The 20,611-nt window shown below is 33.0% G+C and overlaps 1 protein-coding gene across 4 annotated transcripts in view; it reads left to right on the top strand.

Annotated features, from left to right (window-relative positions):
- LOC132732407 (serine/threonine-protein kinase MRCK alpha-like) overlaps positions 1-20,611 on the top strand; it is a 62,669-nt gene that overhangs the window by 9,699 nt on the left and 32,359 nt on the right. For all 4 annotated transcript variants that reach the window (XM_060718820.1, XM_060718821.1, XM_060718822.1 and 1 more), the window contains exons 5-20: positions 821-916; positions 2,067-2,366; positions 2,785-2,928; positions 3,246-3,420; positions 5,962-6,044; positions 6,861-6,940; positions 7,692-7,831; positions 8,335-8,463; positions 10,169-10,391; positions 11,375-11,510; positions 11,769-11,941; positions 12,997-13,291; positions 14,170-14,294; positions 14,778-15,032; positions 15,519-15,622; positions 16,416-16,486. In XM_060718820.1, coding sequence (XP_060574803.1) covers positions 821-916; positions 2,067-2,366; positions 2,785-2,928; positions 3,246-3,420; positions 5,962-6,044; positions 6,861-6,940; positions 7,692-7,831; positions 8,335-8,463; positions 10,169-10,391; positions 11,375-11,510; positions 11,769-11,941; positions 12,997-13,291; positions 14,170-14,294; positions 14,778-15,032; positions 15,519-15,622; positions 16,416-16,486 — 2,529 coding nt within the window. The remainder of the gene's footprint in view (positions 1-820; positions 917-2,066; positions 2,367-2,784; positions 2,929-3,245; positions 3,421-5,961; positions 6,045-6,860; positions 6,941-7,691; positions 7,832-8,334; positions 8,464-10,168; positions 10,392-11,374; positions 11,511-11,768; positions 11,942-12,996; positions 13,292-14,169; positions 14,295-14,777; positions 15,033-15,518; positions 15,623-16,415; positions 16,487-20,611) is intronic.

The following is a 20,611-nucleotide window of genomic DNA, read 5'->3' on the forward strand; positions in this document are numbered from 1 at the left end:
GGTCAAAGGGCAAGGTCACATTGACCTTGTAGGTAAAAATGCTTTCAAATCAATAACTTAAGAACGCTTCGGCCTAGGAACTTCAAACTTGGCATGGTGATTGGTCATGACCAGCAGATGACCCCTATTGATTTTGGGGTCAAAGGTCAAGTTCACATTGACCTTGTATGTTAAAACAGTTTCTGATCAATAACTAAAGAACCCTTAGGCCTAGGAACTTCAAACTTGGTATGGTGATTGGTCATGACCAGCAGATGACCTATTGATTTTGGGGTCAAGGGGTCAAAGGTCAAGGTCACATTGAACTTGAAGGTAAAAACGGTTTCCGATCAATTAACTAAAAACGCTTAGGCCTAAGAACATCAAACTTTGTATGATGATTGGTCGTGACCAGCAGATGACCCCTATTGAGTTTTGGGTCAAGGGGTCAAAGGTTAAGGTCATGACCAGTAGATACTTGATAACCCTTATTAATTGTTTGATTACTGGGTCAGAAGTCATGCATAATAACCTTATCACATGACTAATTGGCTGCTGATAGGGGGCATACATGTTTTACAAACATATCTTGTTTAGTAAAGAGATAATGCATTAAAAATGTTGAATTTTCCTATTCCTCCACTTTGTTATAGTGATAACTATATTTTTGGTGAAAATATCCTGCTTATGGGCAGAAGTACCCCACTCTTCAGATTTAAAGGGTTTTGCTTTATCAGTATTTACTTCCTTTTATTTTTTCTAGAATTTTGAGAAGTGTATGTGTTATCCAATGAGTTTTTTGTTTTATATGATACTAATTCGTATTTGTTGTGTATTTCAGACTGCTTGCTTTAAGGAAGAAAGAGATGTGCTAGTATATGGGGATAGAAGGTGGATTACAAACCTTCACTTTGCATTTCAAGATGACAACTTCCTGGTAAAACATTTCATTCATATAGATCATATGCTGACCCTTAATTCTTAAAGGAACTCCACTGTGGTCAAGAAGCCTTAAAACATAAAATTTGAAATTTTACATTGCATATGTGAAGTATCTAAAATGGAAAATTCTGCAAAGAATAATAAAAAGTATGCTCAGAATTAAATATTGAATCGTTTGTGCAATTTTTAGACAGATTTTAGTGAAAAGCTTTTCATTTTTGGTCATTTTGCACAATAAAAACAAACATTCTGTAATAACGGGGCGACAGAATGATCTGAAAAATTGCACACAAGTCATTCTTCTAGACCGTCATAAAATGGTATACGAATATCAGAAAAATTTTCCCAGTTCCGTCATGTCAAAAAAACTTCAGTGGAGTCCCTTTAAGTTACATAAGAAAAGAGTGCAAGTCAAATGCAATTGAAAAGCTCTTGACCTAAGAATATAGTAAAGCTATGATGTAAGATTGTGTCACTGATGATTAAAAAAGCTGTTTGCAGATGTCAATGATGTTAAGTGGTTTTAATATGATTAATAGGTCAAATATCTTTATAGTTGAGACTATGATAAACAAAGAATGTCAGGTCATTGAAATGTGTTTATCCATGAAATGATGACTGGGAAGTGTTTGAATAAAAAAAAATTGTTACACTTCTAAACAATACATTGTTAGCAAAATGCTGTCCCGGGCCAAACAATACAGTGTTCCAGGGTCAATGGCCAGTTAAATTGTTGTATACTGCAGAATTTACAGCTGACAACTTTTGCCAAACCTTGATTAATATTGATTTAAATTCTGTTATAAGTGTTTCCTTCTGCTTGCTGGCTAATCTGAAATCTTCACTTACCTCAGTTTCAATCCCTTCTTGGAAGACAGTTATTTTTTAAACGAACAAGTTATGTTCTTTTTACTTATTTTCATCAGAATGGATTGTATTTTTCAAGGAAAATATTATTATTTGTCATTATAATTTATTAAGTTATAAGCATTTGTCACCAAAGGAATCTACCACCATTCTCTAAGCACTGTTTAATGTGACAGTTATGTTTTACAGAGGACGATATCTTTCAAGATTGCAGATTAAAATTGCTTTATTTGTAAATTCACTGCATGCTAATTCTTTCAATATTTCCATATTTTCAGTTTCTGGTCATGGACTATTATGTTGGTGGCGACCTTTTGACTTTATTGAGCAAATTTGAAGATCGCATACCAGAAGAAATGTGTAAATTTTACATAGCCGAAATGGTTTTAGCTATAAATTCTTTACATGAACTGCAATATGTACATAGAGATATTAAACCAGATAATGTGCTATTAGACTTAAGTGGTCATATTGTGCTAGCCGACTTCGGTTCATGTTTGAAATTGTTAAATGATGGAACTGTACAGTCTTCAGTCGCTGTAGGGACACCTGATTATATTTCACCGGAAATTCTAAGGGTAAGTTCGAATTTTCTGCTTGAATGTAATCTATTAAGATTTACAAGTTAGATATCTGGCTTCTGTTTTAATTCATTACCAGTTGTGACAGTTAACACTCTGGTTTCTTAAACTTATTGCAATCCAGTTCCATGCCAGTTAAAAAGTTAACTGACTTGATTGAGATGTTTAGTTCAAAATTGGATTTATTACAAGGGAAATGTTTTGAACTGTCAAAGTAAATTATTCATCAACATAATTCTATATTAGTTTAAACATACAATTTACAATATACACAGGTTATTTCAAATATTCTTTAAAAAAAACAGGATTAGGATGTAAGATAGAGTATATTCTTCTCCTAATTCTATATTGAAATTATAAGTTTGGGCCCATGAATATATAATTTACTTTACTGATCTATTATATTCTGTAACAGGCAATGGAGGATGGTCATGGAAGATACGGCCCAGAATGTGATTGGTGGTCTCTAGGTGTATGCATGTACGAGATGTTGTACGGATGTACACCTTTCTATGCAGAATCTCTCGTGGAAACATACGGAAAGATCATGAACCATCAAGTAAGCTTTCTACTCGATGAGAAAATTGCTGTTGAATTATCAAAATCTTAATGAATTATCCCACTAGGGTGCTAGGGTTAGTCTGTTGATGAGGTCACATTTATATTTAAACAATTACTTATTAAGACTTTTTCATTGACAGAAATTACAAGCTGTTTTCAGCGAGAGACTGAAAATTAAAAAAAAATATTTTCATCTAGGTTATAATGTTAGTTTATGGATGTTAACAAATACTTATGTAGATAATTTATGATCAGTTTGGGTCAAGTCACATTAATTTAATCAGAAGTGTATCACGATAGTCTATCTTTCTTCAGACAAGGTTTGAGTTTCCAACAGATATAGACGAGTCAGAAGACTGTTCCAATCTTGCCAAAGATCTGATGAAACGCCTGATATGCTCTCCTGATGCGCGATTTGGAAGGGGCGGAGTTAGGGACTTCAAGGAACACGCCTGGTTTAAAGGAATTGATTGGCAAAATATTCGAGAAAGTAAGTTGTGCAATCTGATACTGATTTTATATATAAGCATGCACAAACGACTTTCATATGAACTTGTTATCCCCCGCCGAAAATTTTCGGCGGAGGATATAGTAATAGTCTCCGTCCGTCCGTCCGTCCGACCTTCTGTCCGTCCGTCCTTCCGTCCGAAATTTTTGTCCGGAGCATATCTCTAAAAGTATTTGAGTTATCAACTTGAAACTTCATAGGTGGATAGACCTCATTGAGGAGGAGTGCAGTGCACAAGAATGATAACTCTACCTTGCATGATTTTTGAGTTATTGCCCTTTGTTATTTTTCAAAATTGATTTTTGTCCAGAGCATAACTCCAAAAGCCTATGAGATATTAACATGAAACTTCATAGGTGCATAGATCTCACTCAGGAGGTGTGCAGTGCACAAGAATGATAACTCTTCCTTTCATAATTTTTGAGTTATTGCCCTTTGTTATTTTTCATACCTAATTTTTCACCTGAGTGGAGCATAACTCAAAAAGTGTTTGAGATATCAACATGAAATGTCATAGAAGGATAGATCTTATTGAGGAGAAATGTTGTGCGCAAGAATGATAACTCTTCCCTATACAATTTTTGAGTTATTGCCCTTTGTTGTTTTTTTCATGCAATTTTGTCCAAAGCTTATCTGAAAAAGTATTTGAGGTATCATCTTGAAACTTCATAGGTGGATGGATCTCATTGAGGAGGAATGCAGTGCTAAAGAATGATAACTCTGCCCTGCATTATTTTTGAGTTATTGCCCTTTGTTATTTTTCAAAATTAATTTTTGTCCAGAGCATAACTCAAAAAGCCTTTGAGATATCAAAATGAAACTTCACAGGTGCATAGATGTCACTCAGGAGGTGTGCACTGCACAAGAATGATAACTGTACCTTTAATAATTTTTGAGTTATTGCCCTTTGTTATTTTTCATACTTAATTTTTCAATTCAATTTTTTTCTCAAAAAGTATTTGAAGTATCAACTTGAAACTTCATAGGTGGATAGATTTTACTGAGGAGGGATGCAGCACACAAGGATGATAACCTACCCTGCATTATTTTTCAGTTATTGCCCTTTGTTATTTTCAGCCATCAGTATTCACATAGGTTTCAAATCTGTAATCACTATAGCCATCAGTTTTCATTACCAAAAGACCTCTTAAAATGGAATTATTCTGCTCTACTACATATACATTCTTCCAATGAGCAAACACATTCGGCGGGGGATGGCCATGTTGACATGGCTCTTGTTGTCTATAGAAATAAAGGCCAGTGCCTTGGGTAATATTTCTGTCATTCATTAGTATAACTAATAAGTGTATGGTTTTCATGTTTATATTACTGTATGTACATTTGAACGCCATACCATGGCACATTACATCACAACTCACTCTTAGTGATACAAATTTGAATTGTTGATTAATTTGAATTGTTGATTTTTAGCTCACCTGTCACAAAGTGACAGGGTGAGCTTTTGTGATCGCTTTTCGTCCGGCGTCCGTCCGTAAACTTTTACTTTAAATGACATCTCCTCATAAACCACTAAGCCAATTTCATCCAAAGTTCACAGGAATGTTCCTTTGGTGGTCACCTTTAAAAATTGTTCAAAGAATTTAATTCCATGCAGAACTCTTGTTGCCATGGCAACCGAAAGAAAAAACTTTAAATATCTTCTTTTAAAAAACCCAAAGAGGTAGAGCTTAGATATTTGGCATGAAGCATCTTCTAGTGAGTGTCTACCAAGTTTGTTCAAATAAAAGCCCTGGGGTCAAAATTGGCCCCGCCCCAGGGGGTCATTGATTTTCCCTATATGCATATAGTAAAAACTTAAAAAATCTTCTTTTAAAGAACCCAAAGAGCTAGAGCTAAGATATTTCGCATGAAACATCTTCTAATGAGTGTCTACCAAGTTTGTTCAAATAAAAGCCCTTGGGTTAAAATTGGCCCTGCCGGAGGGGGGGGGGGGAGGGCAGGTCATTGTTTTTCATTATATGTGTGTAGTAAAAACTAAACATCATGAAACATCTTCTAATGGGTGTCTTCCAAGTTTGTTCAAATAAAAGCCCTGGGGTTTAAACTGGCCCCGCTCCGGGGGCCTCTATACAGGTGAGCGACCTCAGGGCCATCATGGCCCTCTTGTTTTGTTGTTGTAACTTAATATGTTGACATATTTAAGGCTTATTATTGTGTATAGGAAATGGACATGGTCATGATTATACTTTATATATTACGTTTTAGATGTGATATACTGTAATGGGGCATCTGTGGCCAATATGTTAATGTCGTTGCCACTTGCATATGATCACTGTAGATTAGAGCCACACAAGTGGCATGTTGCCCATTTGTGCCGAAATTATATACAGAAGACACCTGAGGTAAAGCTGTAAAGTTCCCGTATGACCTATACTGAGTTGGTGTGGCATAAAACCCAACAACAAGAAAAGAAAAGATAAACTGTATATGACAAACTTAATTCATCTTATTAAAAAGATTCTATTGTAAAGTGACATCATGTTTGTTTCATCATTATTTCAGTGACTGCCCCATTTATACCAGAGGTCAGTAGTCCAACAGACACCTCAAACTTTGATGTTGATGATTCAGATTTTAAACATACGGTGAGTAACACTGCATTTCACATTCATCTTGACATTTTGTTTGACCACTATAAATACTGCGAATTTACTTATATTCGTGGGCATAAAATTTCGTGGTTTTATCAAAATGGGCATTTTCATGGGTTCTTAAATTCATGGATTTTCAATTTTTTGTAAAAAAATAAAATAACCTAATGCAAAGTAAGCTTACACTTAATCGCCATGCATTTACTTACAGCATGTACATATCTTTAAGTATCACACAGAGTTTGTCAATAAATTCATTACACAAAAATCAGCGGAAAAAGTGCTGATGCATGTTTGTAATATATAGAATAGAAATGGCAAGAAGTATTTGTTGGGATAAAATTTCGTCTGATTTTAAATTCGTGGATTGACCTACCCACGAAAATTTGTGCCCCACGAATAATAATGATTTTACAGTACACAGAATTTGGATGGGTATCATATCTGTCAGAAATTTTAAATGGCAGATTTTATCAATAAAGAGACTCTCGCTGCTGTTAAAAATTTGTTTAAATTCACTTGTAATAGGGAAAGTTTTTTGTTTCAAAATACTTCCTTTCGTTTATTCAGTTTTCTTTATGCATAATTCGTCATAAACATGATACTGTATGCAATCATTATTAAGTTGTGTACCATGACAAACAGGAAGTATAAATTGACAGTATTAAGAAATTGAGTTATACAAACAGTATAATGCAATAGTATAATTTGTAAAAAAAAAAACAACACAATAAATAATCCATGTTTTTTTATTGAACAAAAGAAAGATACATTCTGATAATTTTGAATTTCTCCTTTTCCATTTTACAGGACACAGTTCCGCCTTCTTCTCATGGAACATTTAAAGGGCATCATTTACCTTTTGTAGGGTTTACATTCACGAAGAACTGGTAAGATAACCTACTGCTAAGACTTTTTTTCACATATGAAATATTGCATGAATGTGCAGACCTGTCTAGCACTATTCTGGTGACTTTTGTTGTCACTGGTTACAAGAAATGTATAGAAACTTAGTAAATTGATATGTGGAAGTTAATAAATAGATATGAGAAATTAAGTTTAATGGTATGAGAAAGTTAGTTCATTCAAACTTCATTGATATGAGAAAGTTAATAAATTGGTATGAGAAATTTAGTTTAATGGTATGAGAAATTTTGTTTATTGGTATGAGAAAGTTAGTAAATTGTTATTAGAAATTTAGTTTATTGATATGAGAAAGTTAATAAATTGATATGGGCAGTTTAGTTTATTGTTATTATGAAAAAGTTAGTATAACTTGCGCAAAATGACTAGAAAATGAAAAGTGTTGCAATGCTTTTCATTCAAATCCAGCTTAGAATAGCACAGCAAATAGGTTTTCAATTCAATTCTTAGTGTATCTCTTTGTTATCCTTTGCAGAGTTTACCATTTTAAGTGTTCCACTTGATATTTTTAAGATTTTCAAATTTTATGTTTTTAGACCTTTTGACCCCAGTGGAGTTCCTTTAATAAAGTGATATTAGAAAGTTAGTAAATTGATATGAGAAATTTAGTTAAACGGTATTAGAAATTTAGTTTATTTGTAGTTTATTTGGATGAGAAAGTAAGTAAATTGTATTTAGAAAGTAAGTACATTGATGTGATTTTTTTATTGTTTCCAGTCAATTATCGGACACAGCTAGTTTAAGAGACAGTGTTAGTGTGGACCCAAGTCATCTAGAGTCTCTTGTGGCGGAAGCATTTGAAAGAAGAATTTCAAATCTTGAAAAGGAAAACAAAGAGCTGCAAAGAAAACACCAAGGTAAATATGAATCTTTTTTTAACCGGAAAATATCAAAATCTTTTCTTAAGAATTTTAATTTCAATGATAGTAAATTTATCTTGAGGAAATAATATTTTGATATCATGCTTCAAATACATTTCTCATATAATTTCAGTTCACTGAAAGAAGGTTAAAGGTCTTTTCTTGTATATGTGTTTGGGAAAGTCCTATTTGTCTCCAAAATCTTGTCAGTATGATAGTGATGAAGCTACATTGTATGAACAGATTATTTGGTTAAATGTCTTGTGTTTTAATAACATTTTTCTTTAACTAAAATGAAAAGGTTAGCCAAAGTATAAGGTTGCTTTTGTATTTATCTATTACTAGTCAGTCATTGTTTATTTTAAGATATTGCCCAGCATTGCACATTACATTTTCATGGTCCCCTTGTAATGGCAATGTTTCTATTGCATAAATGAAATACACTCTTTTGACAATAGTTATGTTACAATTTACCTTAAACAATTTTTTTGTAATTTTAGAGGCAACAGCTACAATACAGAAGCTGAACAGTGATAATGCATCAGGGGCTTCGGCTGCTGTTGGGGCGGCGGAGGCCGAGTCCAGGCAACTGAAGGAGGAAGTAGCTATTCTCCATAAAGTTGTTGCAGGTAACCTTTAGTTAAACTCTTGTTAAAGCTCTTGTTAGTAAAAAAGGTATGGTTTTGTGTATTGTTATCATACACTCGAGCTGGCCTTTAACTCTGAATGTTTCAACGGGCAGTTGAGCTTGTAAACTTATAACTGCTCCAAAGGGCATTTATGACTTACGCATTACATAAGTTGTTTTTTTTTATGCCCCCACAATGTGGGAGCATATAGCGTTGCACTTGTCCGTCCGTCCGTCCGTCAGTCCGTCCGTCAGTCAGTCCGTCCGTACGTCCCGAAATCTTGTGAACGCAACTCCTCTTAAACCGGTTGGCAGATTTTGCTTAAACTTACAGGGATGAACAACCTTAATGTGTAGATGGTAGTAAAGGAAGGAATTTTTGCTGCAACCAAATTTAACAGAATTATGGCCCTTTGTTGATTTTTTCACTAGATACTATGTAGAAATTTTGTGAACGCAACTCCTCTTAAACTGGATGGCAGATTTTGCTTAAACTTACAGGGATGAACAACCTTAATGTGTAGATGGTAGTAAAGGAAGGAATTTTTGCTGCGACCAAATTTAACAGAATTATGGCCCTTTGTTGATTTTTTCACTATATACTATGTAGAAATTTTGTGAACACAACTCCTCTTAAACCGGATGGCAGATTTTGCTTAAACTTACAGGGATGAACAACCTTCAGGTGTAGATGGTAGTAAAGGAAGGAATTTTCGCTGTGACCAAATTTTACAGAATTATGGCCCTTTGTTGATTTTTTCACTATATACTATGTAGAAATTTTGTGAATGCAACTCCTCTTAAACCGGATAGCAGGTTTTGCTTAAACTCACAGGGATGAACAACCTTAATGTGTAGATGGTAGTTAAGATAGGAATTTTTGCTGCAACCAAATTCAACAGAATTATGGCCCTTTTTTTATTTTTTCATTATATACTATGTAGAAATTTTGTGAACGCAACTCCTCTTAAACCGGATGGCAGATTTTGCTTAAACTTCCAGGGATTAACAACCTTAATGTGTAGATGGTAGTAAAGGAAGGAATTTTTGCTGGGACCAAATTTAACAGAATTATGGCCCTTTGTTGATTTTAAGTTTTCAACTTGTGGCACATGTAGTCCAAAAAATATTTGACCTAGAGTCATAAGATTGACAGAACAATGGCGTGTGGGGGCATCCGTGTCCTATGGACACATTTCTAGTTTTTTAAATAGTTTCCGTTTTTTTGTGTGAAATTTGTAGAAAAATCAAATAATGTGAAATAGAACATTTTTTATTCATTTTGACCCTGATTTGATTATCTGAGCCATTATCAGCTATATGATGGAAATGAATAATTCTAGTTAAAATGTCATGTTTGTGATTTGTAAAAGCAAAGTTTTCACATGAAAGCAACATTATGTTGCCAACATAAATTTTAAATTATTTGATTATTATTACATTACCATTTAAGTAAGATTTGTAAAGTTTAGTCACCAATAAAAATTGTGAAAAATAAATGCTAGTAATTATAAAATGTATGTATATTCTAAAATGCAGATTGTCTTGAATTCAAATCAATAAAATGCCTTTTTAATCAAATTAATAAAATGCCTTTATAATTAAATTAATAAAATACCTTTGCATGTATCAGATTTACATAAGAAATGTTCATTTCAAACTGTCTTTAATTCAATGTTTTTAAAAAAGGGCTTTATATATTTTAGATTCACAATCCGAGATCAGTATAGCAGAGCAAGATCTTAGAAAGGCTAGGGAGACAAAACAAGATATTGAACGGAAGATGAAGATTGTTGAAGAAGAGAAGACTGGACTGGAGAGGGAAATTCAAGATCTGAGAGATAAATATAAACTGCAAGCTAGGGAACTGAAAGATGCTGTAGCCAAACAGAAAATAGCCATAGAACAATACACCGACTCCAATGACTTGTAATTATTTATCTTAATTTCCTTCTAAAATTTGATTAAAATTTTTTTGTAGACTAGTCAGGTAAATATTTTTACTGTTAAAACTAAAGTGCAAGACATGTTTTTGTTTTTCAAAAAGTGTGACAAACAAATCAAGAGTAGATGGGTCAAATCCCAGTTATAGGAAATTCATATTTTCTCATGGTTTGAATATTTGGCTTTTGCTAAGTGTTTTTTTTTGTTTGTTATCTATTAACCATGTGCCATTATTAAATAAAAAAATTGCCCCCCCCCCTCCCCCGCAAAAAAAAACAAACAAAAAAACAAAAAACACAATATCAAACTATGCCAAATTACTGTGCAAATTTGTCTGTTACAGTATCAAACTTAGCCAAATTGTTGTGCAAATCTGTCTTATACAATGTCCAACTTAGCCAAATTGTTGTGCAAATCGGTCTTATACAATGTCCAACTTAGCCAAATTGTTGTGCAAATCTGTCTTATTACAATGTCCAACTTAGCCAAATTGTTGTGCAAATCGGTCTTATACAATGTCCAACTTAGCCAAATTGTTGTGCAAATCGGTCTTATACAATGTCCAACTTAGCCAAATTGTTGTGCAAATCGGTCTTATACAATGTCCAACTTAGCCAAATTGTTGTGCAAATCGGTCTTATACAATGTCCAACTTAGCCAAATTGTTGTGCAAATCAGTCTTATACAATGTCCAACTTAGCCAAATTGTTGTGCAAATCAGTCTTATTACAATGTCCAACTTAGCCAAATTGTTGTGCAAATCGGTCTTATACAATGTCCAACTTAGCCAAATTGTTGTGCAAATCGGTCTTATACAATGTCCAACTTAGCCAAATTGTTGTGCAAATCGGTCTTATACAATGTCCAACTTAGCCAAATTGTTGTGCAAATCTGTCTTTCGCAATATCAAATTTGGCCATATTGCTAACAAACATCTATTATTTAATACTTATCTATGTCATATACAGATTATTGAAGTCACAATCGAAAGTGAAAGAATTAACAAGAGATCTGCGAAATAAGTCAGAAGAAACAGAGGAATACAAGAGAAAGGCTGACAGTCTGAAGAATGAACGTAGAAGAACAGAGAAAACTATTACTGAGGTATGCCCACAAATAATGATCTAAATTTAATCACTTCTCTTTAAAGTCTGTTTATTACATGTCGTGCTTAATAATAGAGGTTGTTTTTACAAATGATGAAACAGTTTTAATGGGTTGAATTTGTTTAGCTAACATAATATTATGAAGCTGGGAAGGGTCAAATTCTCTTAAGGATCATGAAAGAATGGTACAATACAGACATCCATGAAATTACTTTGTAACTCTCAAATGTAAATAAGTATATTGTTTATTATACAGCTACAGTCACAAGTAGAGGAATATAGAACTGATTGCAATAGAGAGAAAAAATTACGAGAGAGAGCTGAGGAGTATAGCCAGGAAATAGAACAAGAAATAGAAACATTAAAGAAAAAACACGCAGGCAGAGATACAAACACTGCAAGTCTAGAATTGTCCCAAGAAATATCAAGGTAATTTATTAAACAAAACATGTTATATTGTCACCTTAGTGCAGTAATGGGGTAAGCTATAAATTTAACAGGAGTTTATCATTTATTGCATTAGGTGATAATATGAAATCAGAGCTTTGAGCTTCAATGATTCTGTGTAAAGCATATTGATAGTATATGGATATTGGATGAAAAATATTGATGGTACACTGATTGATTGATAATTACTGATCTGTGATTTTTTTTCCATAGCTTTTTAAATGATTTCAGTTCTGATTTTTATGGTCTGATCATACAATTATGATGTGAATTTTTGTCCTCACTGCTATGAATGAAATATGTTTATTATGTAATATTAGGGTTGTTTTAGACATGGACACCTGCTTCTGTATATGTTCGAGTGAATTTTCATAATTTCTAGATGTTAATTTATGTAGTCAAAATAATCAAATTTTTCAACATGTATATTGACTATTGATCAACAGAAATGTATTGACGATACATTGATATTGTTTATATCGATGACAGCTCTATATGTAATAGACAATTTGAGAACATTGAATATAAAGCAAAGTTAGATTTTGTTCTTGAAACATCTGAATATGATTTGATCGCAATATTAATAGCAGTTAAGAATGCTTGAAGGGTTGTGCAATGTTTAGGAAATAGTAATCAATTTTGAGTGCATTATCAGCCTTGTGATTTTTTATAAAGGATTTGAACGCTAAATCATGCATTATCATACTATAATGCAAAAAAAAAATAATATCTATTTCCATTCTAACATGCTAATAAAAAAGAGAATTGATAAATTGATAAAAATATGTTGAATTACATTGAGCGTGGAAGTTATTTTCCTGATGTCATTAGGTTTGAAGATAAACTGTGCATACTATAATGCAATGTGTCAGCATTGGATTTTCATGCTGTGCATATATCATGTAATAATACTCTTGATTACCTTTATCTCTTTGATAGGGGAATAGTATGAAGTGTGTTAGAATAAATGTAAAGATTTGTGTGATAAGGATAAGATCAGATTTTGAAATTTTATTAATTTTGTATACTATCTTCAGGTTAAAATCGGAAATAGACAGAAAAGACTTGGAGAGGGAGGATAGTATGTTAAGAATGACTTCTAAACACCAGACTGAAATCAGTGACTTGAAATATCAATTACAAGAGCTAGAAATGAGTAAAAAAGATTTACAAAATGAAATAAACTTGTTAAAAGCACGACAGAGTGAGGAAGATTCTATAGAGGAATTACGGACTAATATTTCTCAGTTACGCATAAAGTTAGAACAAGAGGAGAGACGGTGTGAAGTTGTGCTAGAAGAAAATGACAGACTTAAAGATGATTTACTTTTGGTGAGTCTTTTGATTGGCCTTTTTGCACCATTATATTCACAGTATATAAACAAGTCTACTTCCTGTTATGGCAAGTAAGGTACAAGTTAAAATATATAGGCTCTCAAGTAATGTACAAAGATTGGAAGTAACATGTGCTTTTACTCGTAAGTCAGGGTAGACATCAAATTATATAGGCTCACAAGACGGGGTATAGTGATTTTGTTTATATACTGTGATATTGATAAAGAAGTAGTTTGTGTTTCAAATGGGTTCAAATTACTAGAGCCTGTACATCTCCTAGCTCTAGCAGTTGAGGTGGTTTTGATCTCTGGCGTTGCTTAAGTTTGTAACACCCGAGGTTAGCCCCAAATCATCTGCCATATGACCTAAACTGTGTTTGTTCGCCGTAAAACCAAAATGACTATGTTTATTTGTTACTTATATATTTTCTATATGCAAGAGAGTGCCATGTAAGTATCTATAGAAGAAATCACTGTTTGTATTCATTGAACTGAGATATAACTAACAAGTCACTGTTAAAATAGACTAAATCCTGCTAGCATACTAATGGTGTCAATGACTCTACTCATGTGTGCTCCACTTGAATGTCTTCAAGCACATAATTTAATCCACTGAGGGTAACCATTATAGGGTCTTCTATAAACAGTGAACCTAAAAAATTGTAGGCAGTCTTGGTATTTTTGACCGGCTCAAACAAAATAGTGATGAATGTCATGAGATTGCCATTTCAATATTTGATTAAATATTAATTTCATATTATTTTTTGATGTAGGGAAGCACTTTGAATATCTTGATACCCTGCAGATGCTTAGATTGATGCTGAAAGACACAGTTCTTGTTTGATTACTGATTTGTTACGTTACATGTTATTTTAGGATCGGGCAACACTGGAGGTGATAAAGAAGGAGAAGAACCAACTAGAGATGGAGATGAGAGAGATTTATGATAAACGAGAATCTGTAGCTCAATGGGAGGCTCAGATCTCAGAGATCATTAAATGGTCAGTAACTTGATGTTAAATCATAGTGTTGATGTGTCATTGATTTGAAAACCAAATAAAGAAATGAACTGTTTGTCTAGTCTATTGGACTTAAAATCTCATATGCTAATAATGATATAACAATAATAATAATCTTTATTTAGGGAAGGTAACACATTAAGAATATACAAAAACAACCATATATATCTTATTTCCAATGTGGGCTTCTGAAGTAGTAAAACTATAACATGAACAACAACAGAACATGCATATAGGGACAAAATATAAATGACCTTAAGATGTATAATATATGTAATTTCTAGAATAAGATAATTTGTTTATTAACTGAATTATGTAATTACTGATTATCTAAATACTCATTCATATACTTTTAACAGACACTCAACACAGTTTCTTGATATCTTACAATCTAAATTTACCTTAGCTGTAGTTTTTAGAAAGTTTGGAATGAGATAAATGAACTATAGAGATTGTTTTTTACAGGGTGAGTGACGAAAAGGATGCAAGAGGTTACTTACAGGCCCTCGCTGGAAAGATGACTGAGGAACTGGAGAACCTGAAGGTAATGGGAGTATCGGAGGACTCTGGTCGACAACGCTGGAGAAATCGCCGCTCACAGAGACTGGACAAGATGGAGCTTCTTAATCTACAGTCCAGTCTGAATAGTGAGATTCAAGCCAAGGCGAAAATCACCGAGGAACTGAACAAAGTCAAAGAACAATTGGCAGGAGCAGAAAGGTACTGTCTCTGTGTTTAAAGTAAAAAAAATGTTTTTTTATTCCGAGCACAAGAAAAAAAAAGAGGATAATATTGACCCAAATTCTTTTTTTTAGCATTTTGTATTTTAAGATAGAAATACATTTATCTTGAATTAATAAAGAACAGCTTACAAGTGATTAGTTCAGCCATGAAGATTTACATCAATACAATTCCCTATATTAATTTAAGGACACTTTGAAAGTAATGACCTCAAAAGGTTCAGCATGTCAGGTTACTAGATAACTGTATATGAAGTGTCATTTATGCATACATTTTCTTCCAATTCAAGACTTGTTCTGTGATATTTTAAATAAATGGTATATTCTTGAAATTCAGAAACTGGAAAGGCCTTAAAGTAGCAAATGTTTGCACAACCAGATATTTTTTGTTTTCATTTCAAGACTTAATGTATTTTTACATTGCCTTCAGTCGTATAATAATTCCACCAACTTGTCTGATTTATAGCAAACTTATCGAAGCTTCAGAAGAGAACAAAGAGATGGCACGAGAAGTTGAAGATCTTCGCAAGAGAAACAAGAAAATGGAGGACTCGCATAAAACATTAAGTTGTAAGTAACAGTTGTAATATCAGAATGTTAAAGCCAGAAACTTTAAATGAATCAGTTTTGGAAACTTAATAACATTTCAACTTACATTTGTAGTAATAATTTGCTGTAAGGATCTACCCAAATTTGTGCTTTAGCTGAACTGTGATTGGTGGGATTTATTGGGCAACTGACAGAAATAACTGGTTGTTACTTTAATTTAGATGTGGCTGTCCATACAATCTTAAAAGAAAGTTCAGGGTTAGCTAGTAACTTAACAGTTTCTAATCTGCTTTTTTCGAACCTGCCATATTGTGTCGTTTCTTGCATAGTGGCCTTTAAGTTTATTCATCCTTACTTGTGTGACATGAAGTAGATACTACAAAACTTTTTGACATTTTTTTTGTCATGCAGCATTTTATTGTCAAATTATGTGATATTCATGTGAAGAAGCTATCCATCTAGCTTAAGGAACGTCGGTGGTTCTACTCAGGTGCCTGCTTGCACCTGAAATAATGCACAGAAGGGCATCTGAGGTCTTGGTCAACAAGTAAAGCTGGAAAGTCGCAATATGACCTATACTGTGTTGGTCAAAGTAAAATCCAACTTTCTCAAGCCTTTATTAAAGTTACTCAATCGGAGACAAACTTAAATCACCCTTTCACATTCTTATAATTTCATTCAATAGCCGCTGGAGCTAAGAGTAGAGTATTAAATAAACCTTTATTTATAACAATATGAATCAAATCAGAATATGAACACATAACTGTAATATATGAAAGGTTGTTATCACTGTTGTTTTATTTTCTTGTTTCAGGGGAGAAAGAACAACAAGACTCTAATTCATTAATAGATTATTTCAAAGGCCAGTTTTCAATTCTTAATGATGTAAGTTTATTTTATTTTTCCTGATAAAAATATGTGGTTGCTGCACCAAGTACCAATAAATGAAATTAACATGATTTCAAGGGATAATTATGGAGAAAAAACTTAAACAATGTGTCTGATTCATGCATTTATGGGTGTAATAGTATACAAAATTTATCAATGTTAATTGTTGCTGGAAAATGATGGAGGTGGTTAAATGTTTATATTACCAGGTGATTGGGCAAAATAGATTTACACTTTGAACAAGAAGTAGGGAAAGAAAAGCATGTACAATATATATGCACCATAATGCCATATAAAGAACATAGAATGACTAAAAGATACTTTACCAGGAAATTTTGGAAAAAAGTAAAATCTAATTTATGTTTTACAAGATAAACATATGGTTTGGGTCAGTGAGGTGGGGGTGCATATCCGTCTTTTGTTTTGATTGGAAATTTTGTAAAAAAAAAAAAAAAATGATTTAACCTTGCTGTTGTAAAATTTACTGCTTTTAAATGATAAAAGATTAATCATCATGGATGTAGGTTAAGCTTGGTGTTATGGTATGTGTTGATACTGAAATGGTAAATCTATGTGTATTTTGTTAAGCGTGTTACCTGATATTTAAAGTTTTCTTTTCAGCTTATATATTCGGTAATAATCTGTTTAATTTGTGTTTTATTTGGTTGAAGGAAATCTTGAGTGAAATCAGAGCCTGTATTCTTCAAATACCTCGTTATGTTTACTTTATTATAACACACAAAAGATACCATGCAAACCAATTAAAATGGGAGTTTCAGACAGCATGATTATCATCAAAAACGTAGAAGAAAAAAATCTGTGTTTGAATAGTTCATTAATCTTTAACCTGCTCGAACGGAAAAACTGTTTTTGCTACCAGTATAGGGCTTGGCCAGTTTTCATGTCTGTGAAGCCTGACCAGGCTCTATACTGTTGGTAGCTCAATTTTTATATTTCTCCTTCTATTAAACTATTCCTGTTTTGAAATCCATTAATCTATAAAATGGACTGTTCCAAATTCCAAGCAGGGCAAGTTCAATATACAAATTTAGCAGGATATAGGGTTTAGAAGAAGCAGAGGTATTTGGAAAATGCTCATACTCAGAAAACCTGATCCCTCAACTCAAATTAGTAGATAGCCTTGTGTCAGTTTTTTCCTTTTTCATAGAAAAGTTGCAAGATAACTTTTTTAATACTTGTAGAAAAATAATATAGTGTTGACTGGTTTGTTTAAATATGTATGTGTCCAGAAATTGTTACTGTCCAGAAACTGTTACAGTTCAGCATCATGTACAATTCGTGTTCCGATATGAATATATTGGCAATTGGGTATTTTTGTTAGACCTTTTATATGTTAAAAATTAACAATTCTGATTTGTGAGTGGATTAATCCCTTGTAGAATATGTAGACCAAACTGATGTTTTTTGGTTTGAATTTCCCATGTAACATACTTATTAGGGGTTTTAAGAGATTTTTCCCCTGAATGGGATAGTAACAGTTATGCTTCCTTGGTAAATAGTTTGCGTTTGAGCTGAGAGACAACCACTGCCATTAGATGTCTTCTCCAGGACCGTTATATAAATAATTAAAAAATATTTAATGAGGTCTGTCAGGTGTATTAAAATATTGGCCAGTGTTGAACAATTCTGATTGCCGGGTCTACATTTAAATAATTTAAATTTAATGAAGTTCAAGATCAACTTGCTAGCTATCATGGTATGGAACCATTTCAGTGCAGTTTTACTACAGTGTATATTACCTGTCATTCAAATTTTTCATATTTTGATATCAAAATACCCTAAATATTACAATACAAATGCAGGAATTTAAATGAATGATTAGGACTGGTCCTTCTTTTGATAATGATGTATAAAATGTTAAAGCTTCTTGTGCTAGTCATTTATTTATGGAGTGTTTTGTTTTCTCAGGCAAGCTATAGAAGATAATAGCAGTTTGAAATTTTTCTTGACTTTCATGTAGAACACGTTTTGCCAGTTTTTAGCTCGACTTTTCTATGAAAAGGGGAGCTATCCTACTCGCCCCGGCGTCGGCGTCGGCGTTAGCGTTAGCGTCGGCGTTGGCGTCACACCTTGGTTAAGTTTTTCGTACCACCCCACTTTATTTCAGAAGTATTACAAGTATGGCTTTGAAACTTACCATACTTGTTCACCATCATAACCTCCATCTACAGACAAGAGTACATAACTCTGTCAAGGTTTTTGACAGAATTATGGCCCTTTTTTGACTTAGAAAGTGTATTGAGCTTGGTTAAGTTTTTTGTACCACCTCACTTTATTTCAAAACCATTGGAGGTATTGCTTTGAAACTGACCATACTTGTTTACCATCACGACCTTCATCAACAGACAAGAGGACATAACTCTGTCAAGGTTTTTGACAGAATTATGCCCCTTTTTGACTTAGAAAATACATTGAATATGGGTAAAATCCACTTATTGCCTTAACCCTTTGAGATATTGCTTTGAAACTTTTAATGCTATTTCACATCATTACCCCCATCTGTACGCAAGAGAAGGTAACTCTGTCAAGGATTTGTTTTAAAAATTAAGGCCTTTTATCGACTTAGAATCTTGGTTAAGTTTTTAGTACCAGTCCACTTTTTGACTGAACTGTTTGAGATATTAATTTGAAAGTTGGAATACTTGTTTACCATCATGGTCCCAAAACATGGGCAGGAGAAGGTAATTCTGTTAAGGATTTTATTTGAATTATGGCCCTTTTTGACTTAGAAACTCAGTTAAGATTTTCATTCTTGTCCACTTGTTGACTTAACCATTTGAGATATTACTTTGGAAGTTGGAGTTCTTATGTGCCATCATGAGACCTATCTGTAAGCAAGAGAAGATAACTCTGTGAAAATGTTTCTTGATTTGTACTTAGAAATTCCTAGTTAAAGTCTTGTGTGCCCTTAACTGTCAAAGTTTTGTTTTATAGGCAAGCACTAAAAAAGTCGAGCGCGCTGTCCTTCTGACAGCTCTTGTTGATTGTATTCTTTAAGATTTAAGCTTTTGTAATGAGGTAAAGAGAATGATAAGTAATTTGTCAAAGTACATGTATATGTATGTTTTAACTTGCATTTGGCATGGTTTTAGCTCATTGTTGAGTATATAGGAAATCTCATATACAATTGATTTACAGTAACAGAGTAATTTTAATTACACATATAAACAGTATTGTTAATTGTGTCCTGTAAGTTTTATGTTTTAAAGTAAAAGTTATCGTAGCAAATAATTCCTTTTAAATAATAATTATCCATCCATTAGCAACTTGATTTATATCTCCCACAACCCTAATTAGGCTCTGAGGTTAGGGAAAGGGAGAGTGTCCTTTTGTTATATAAGATGATATGGTAGATATATTTGAAATGCATTTAATTGGTAGCATTAATGAAAATCCTCTAATTAAGTATGTTTTTCAAGGTAAAAGTTTTGGCGTGGCCAAGTGGTTATAACATCCAACTAGTAATCTAAGGATTGACGGGCACATGGCTTCAAACCTATCTGGGGCAAGCTATTATTTTCAATAGCAATAAACTTTACACTCCTTGCTAAGTACTGGTTGGTTCTAGGAACGGATTTGAGAATGTTTTAATAACCTTATAGCTTCCAAAACAAACTAAAGAAAAAATGTATAAACTAAACTGTGTTTTTTGTATTTGAATTATCAAGGAGGCTGTGTTAGCATAAATGATGTTACTTCTTATTTACATTTTAATTTTATAAGAATGGAAATACAGACTTTTCAAACTTGGATAGATATATTTATATATATATGTAGCACAATGTATTACAACAAAAAAAAACACAATGTTGACATCAGCATGGACACGCTGTCTGTGAATATAATTTCTACTCAAAGTTTGTATCAATAGAATTTCTCCGAAATTAAGAATATTTTGGGTTTTCCCAGGTAATCTGCAGGTACAGAACAACTTTTCCAGTTACAGCATAGAAAAAAAGCGCAACAGGTTGACTAATCTGTTGTGGTGTTTGTTTGTACTGGTCTATTAGCTTAGAAAAAAAACACATATGTCAAGTTCCGGATAGCATCTTTTTTACTACCTGTTACAATTCAAATTAGAAAGCCTTCTTTGTTGTTTAG

This window comes from Ruditapes philippinarum, unplaced genomic scaffold, assembly GCF_026571515.1.
Source record: "Ruditapes philippinarum isolate M1 unplaced genomic scaffold, ASM2657151v2 ctg1544_1_1_1_1, whole genome shotgun sequence".
NCBI lineage: Eukaryota > Metazoa > Mollusca > Bivalvia > Venerida > Veneridae > Ruditapes > Ruditapes philippinarum.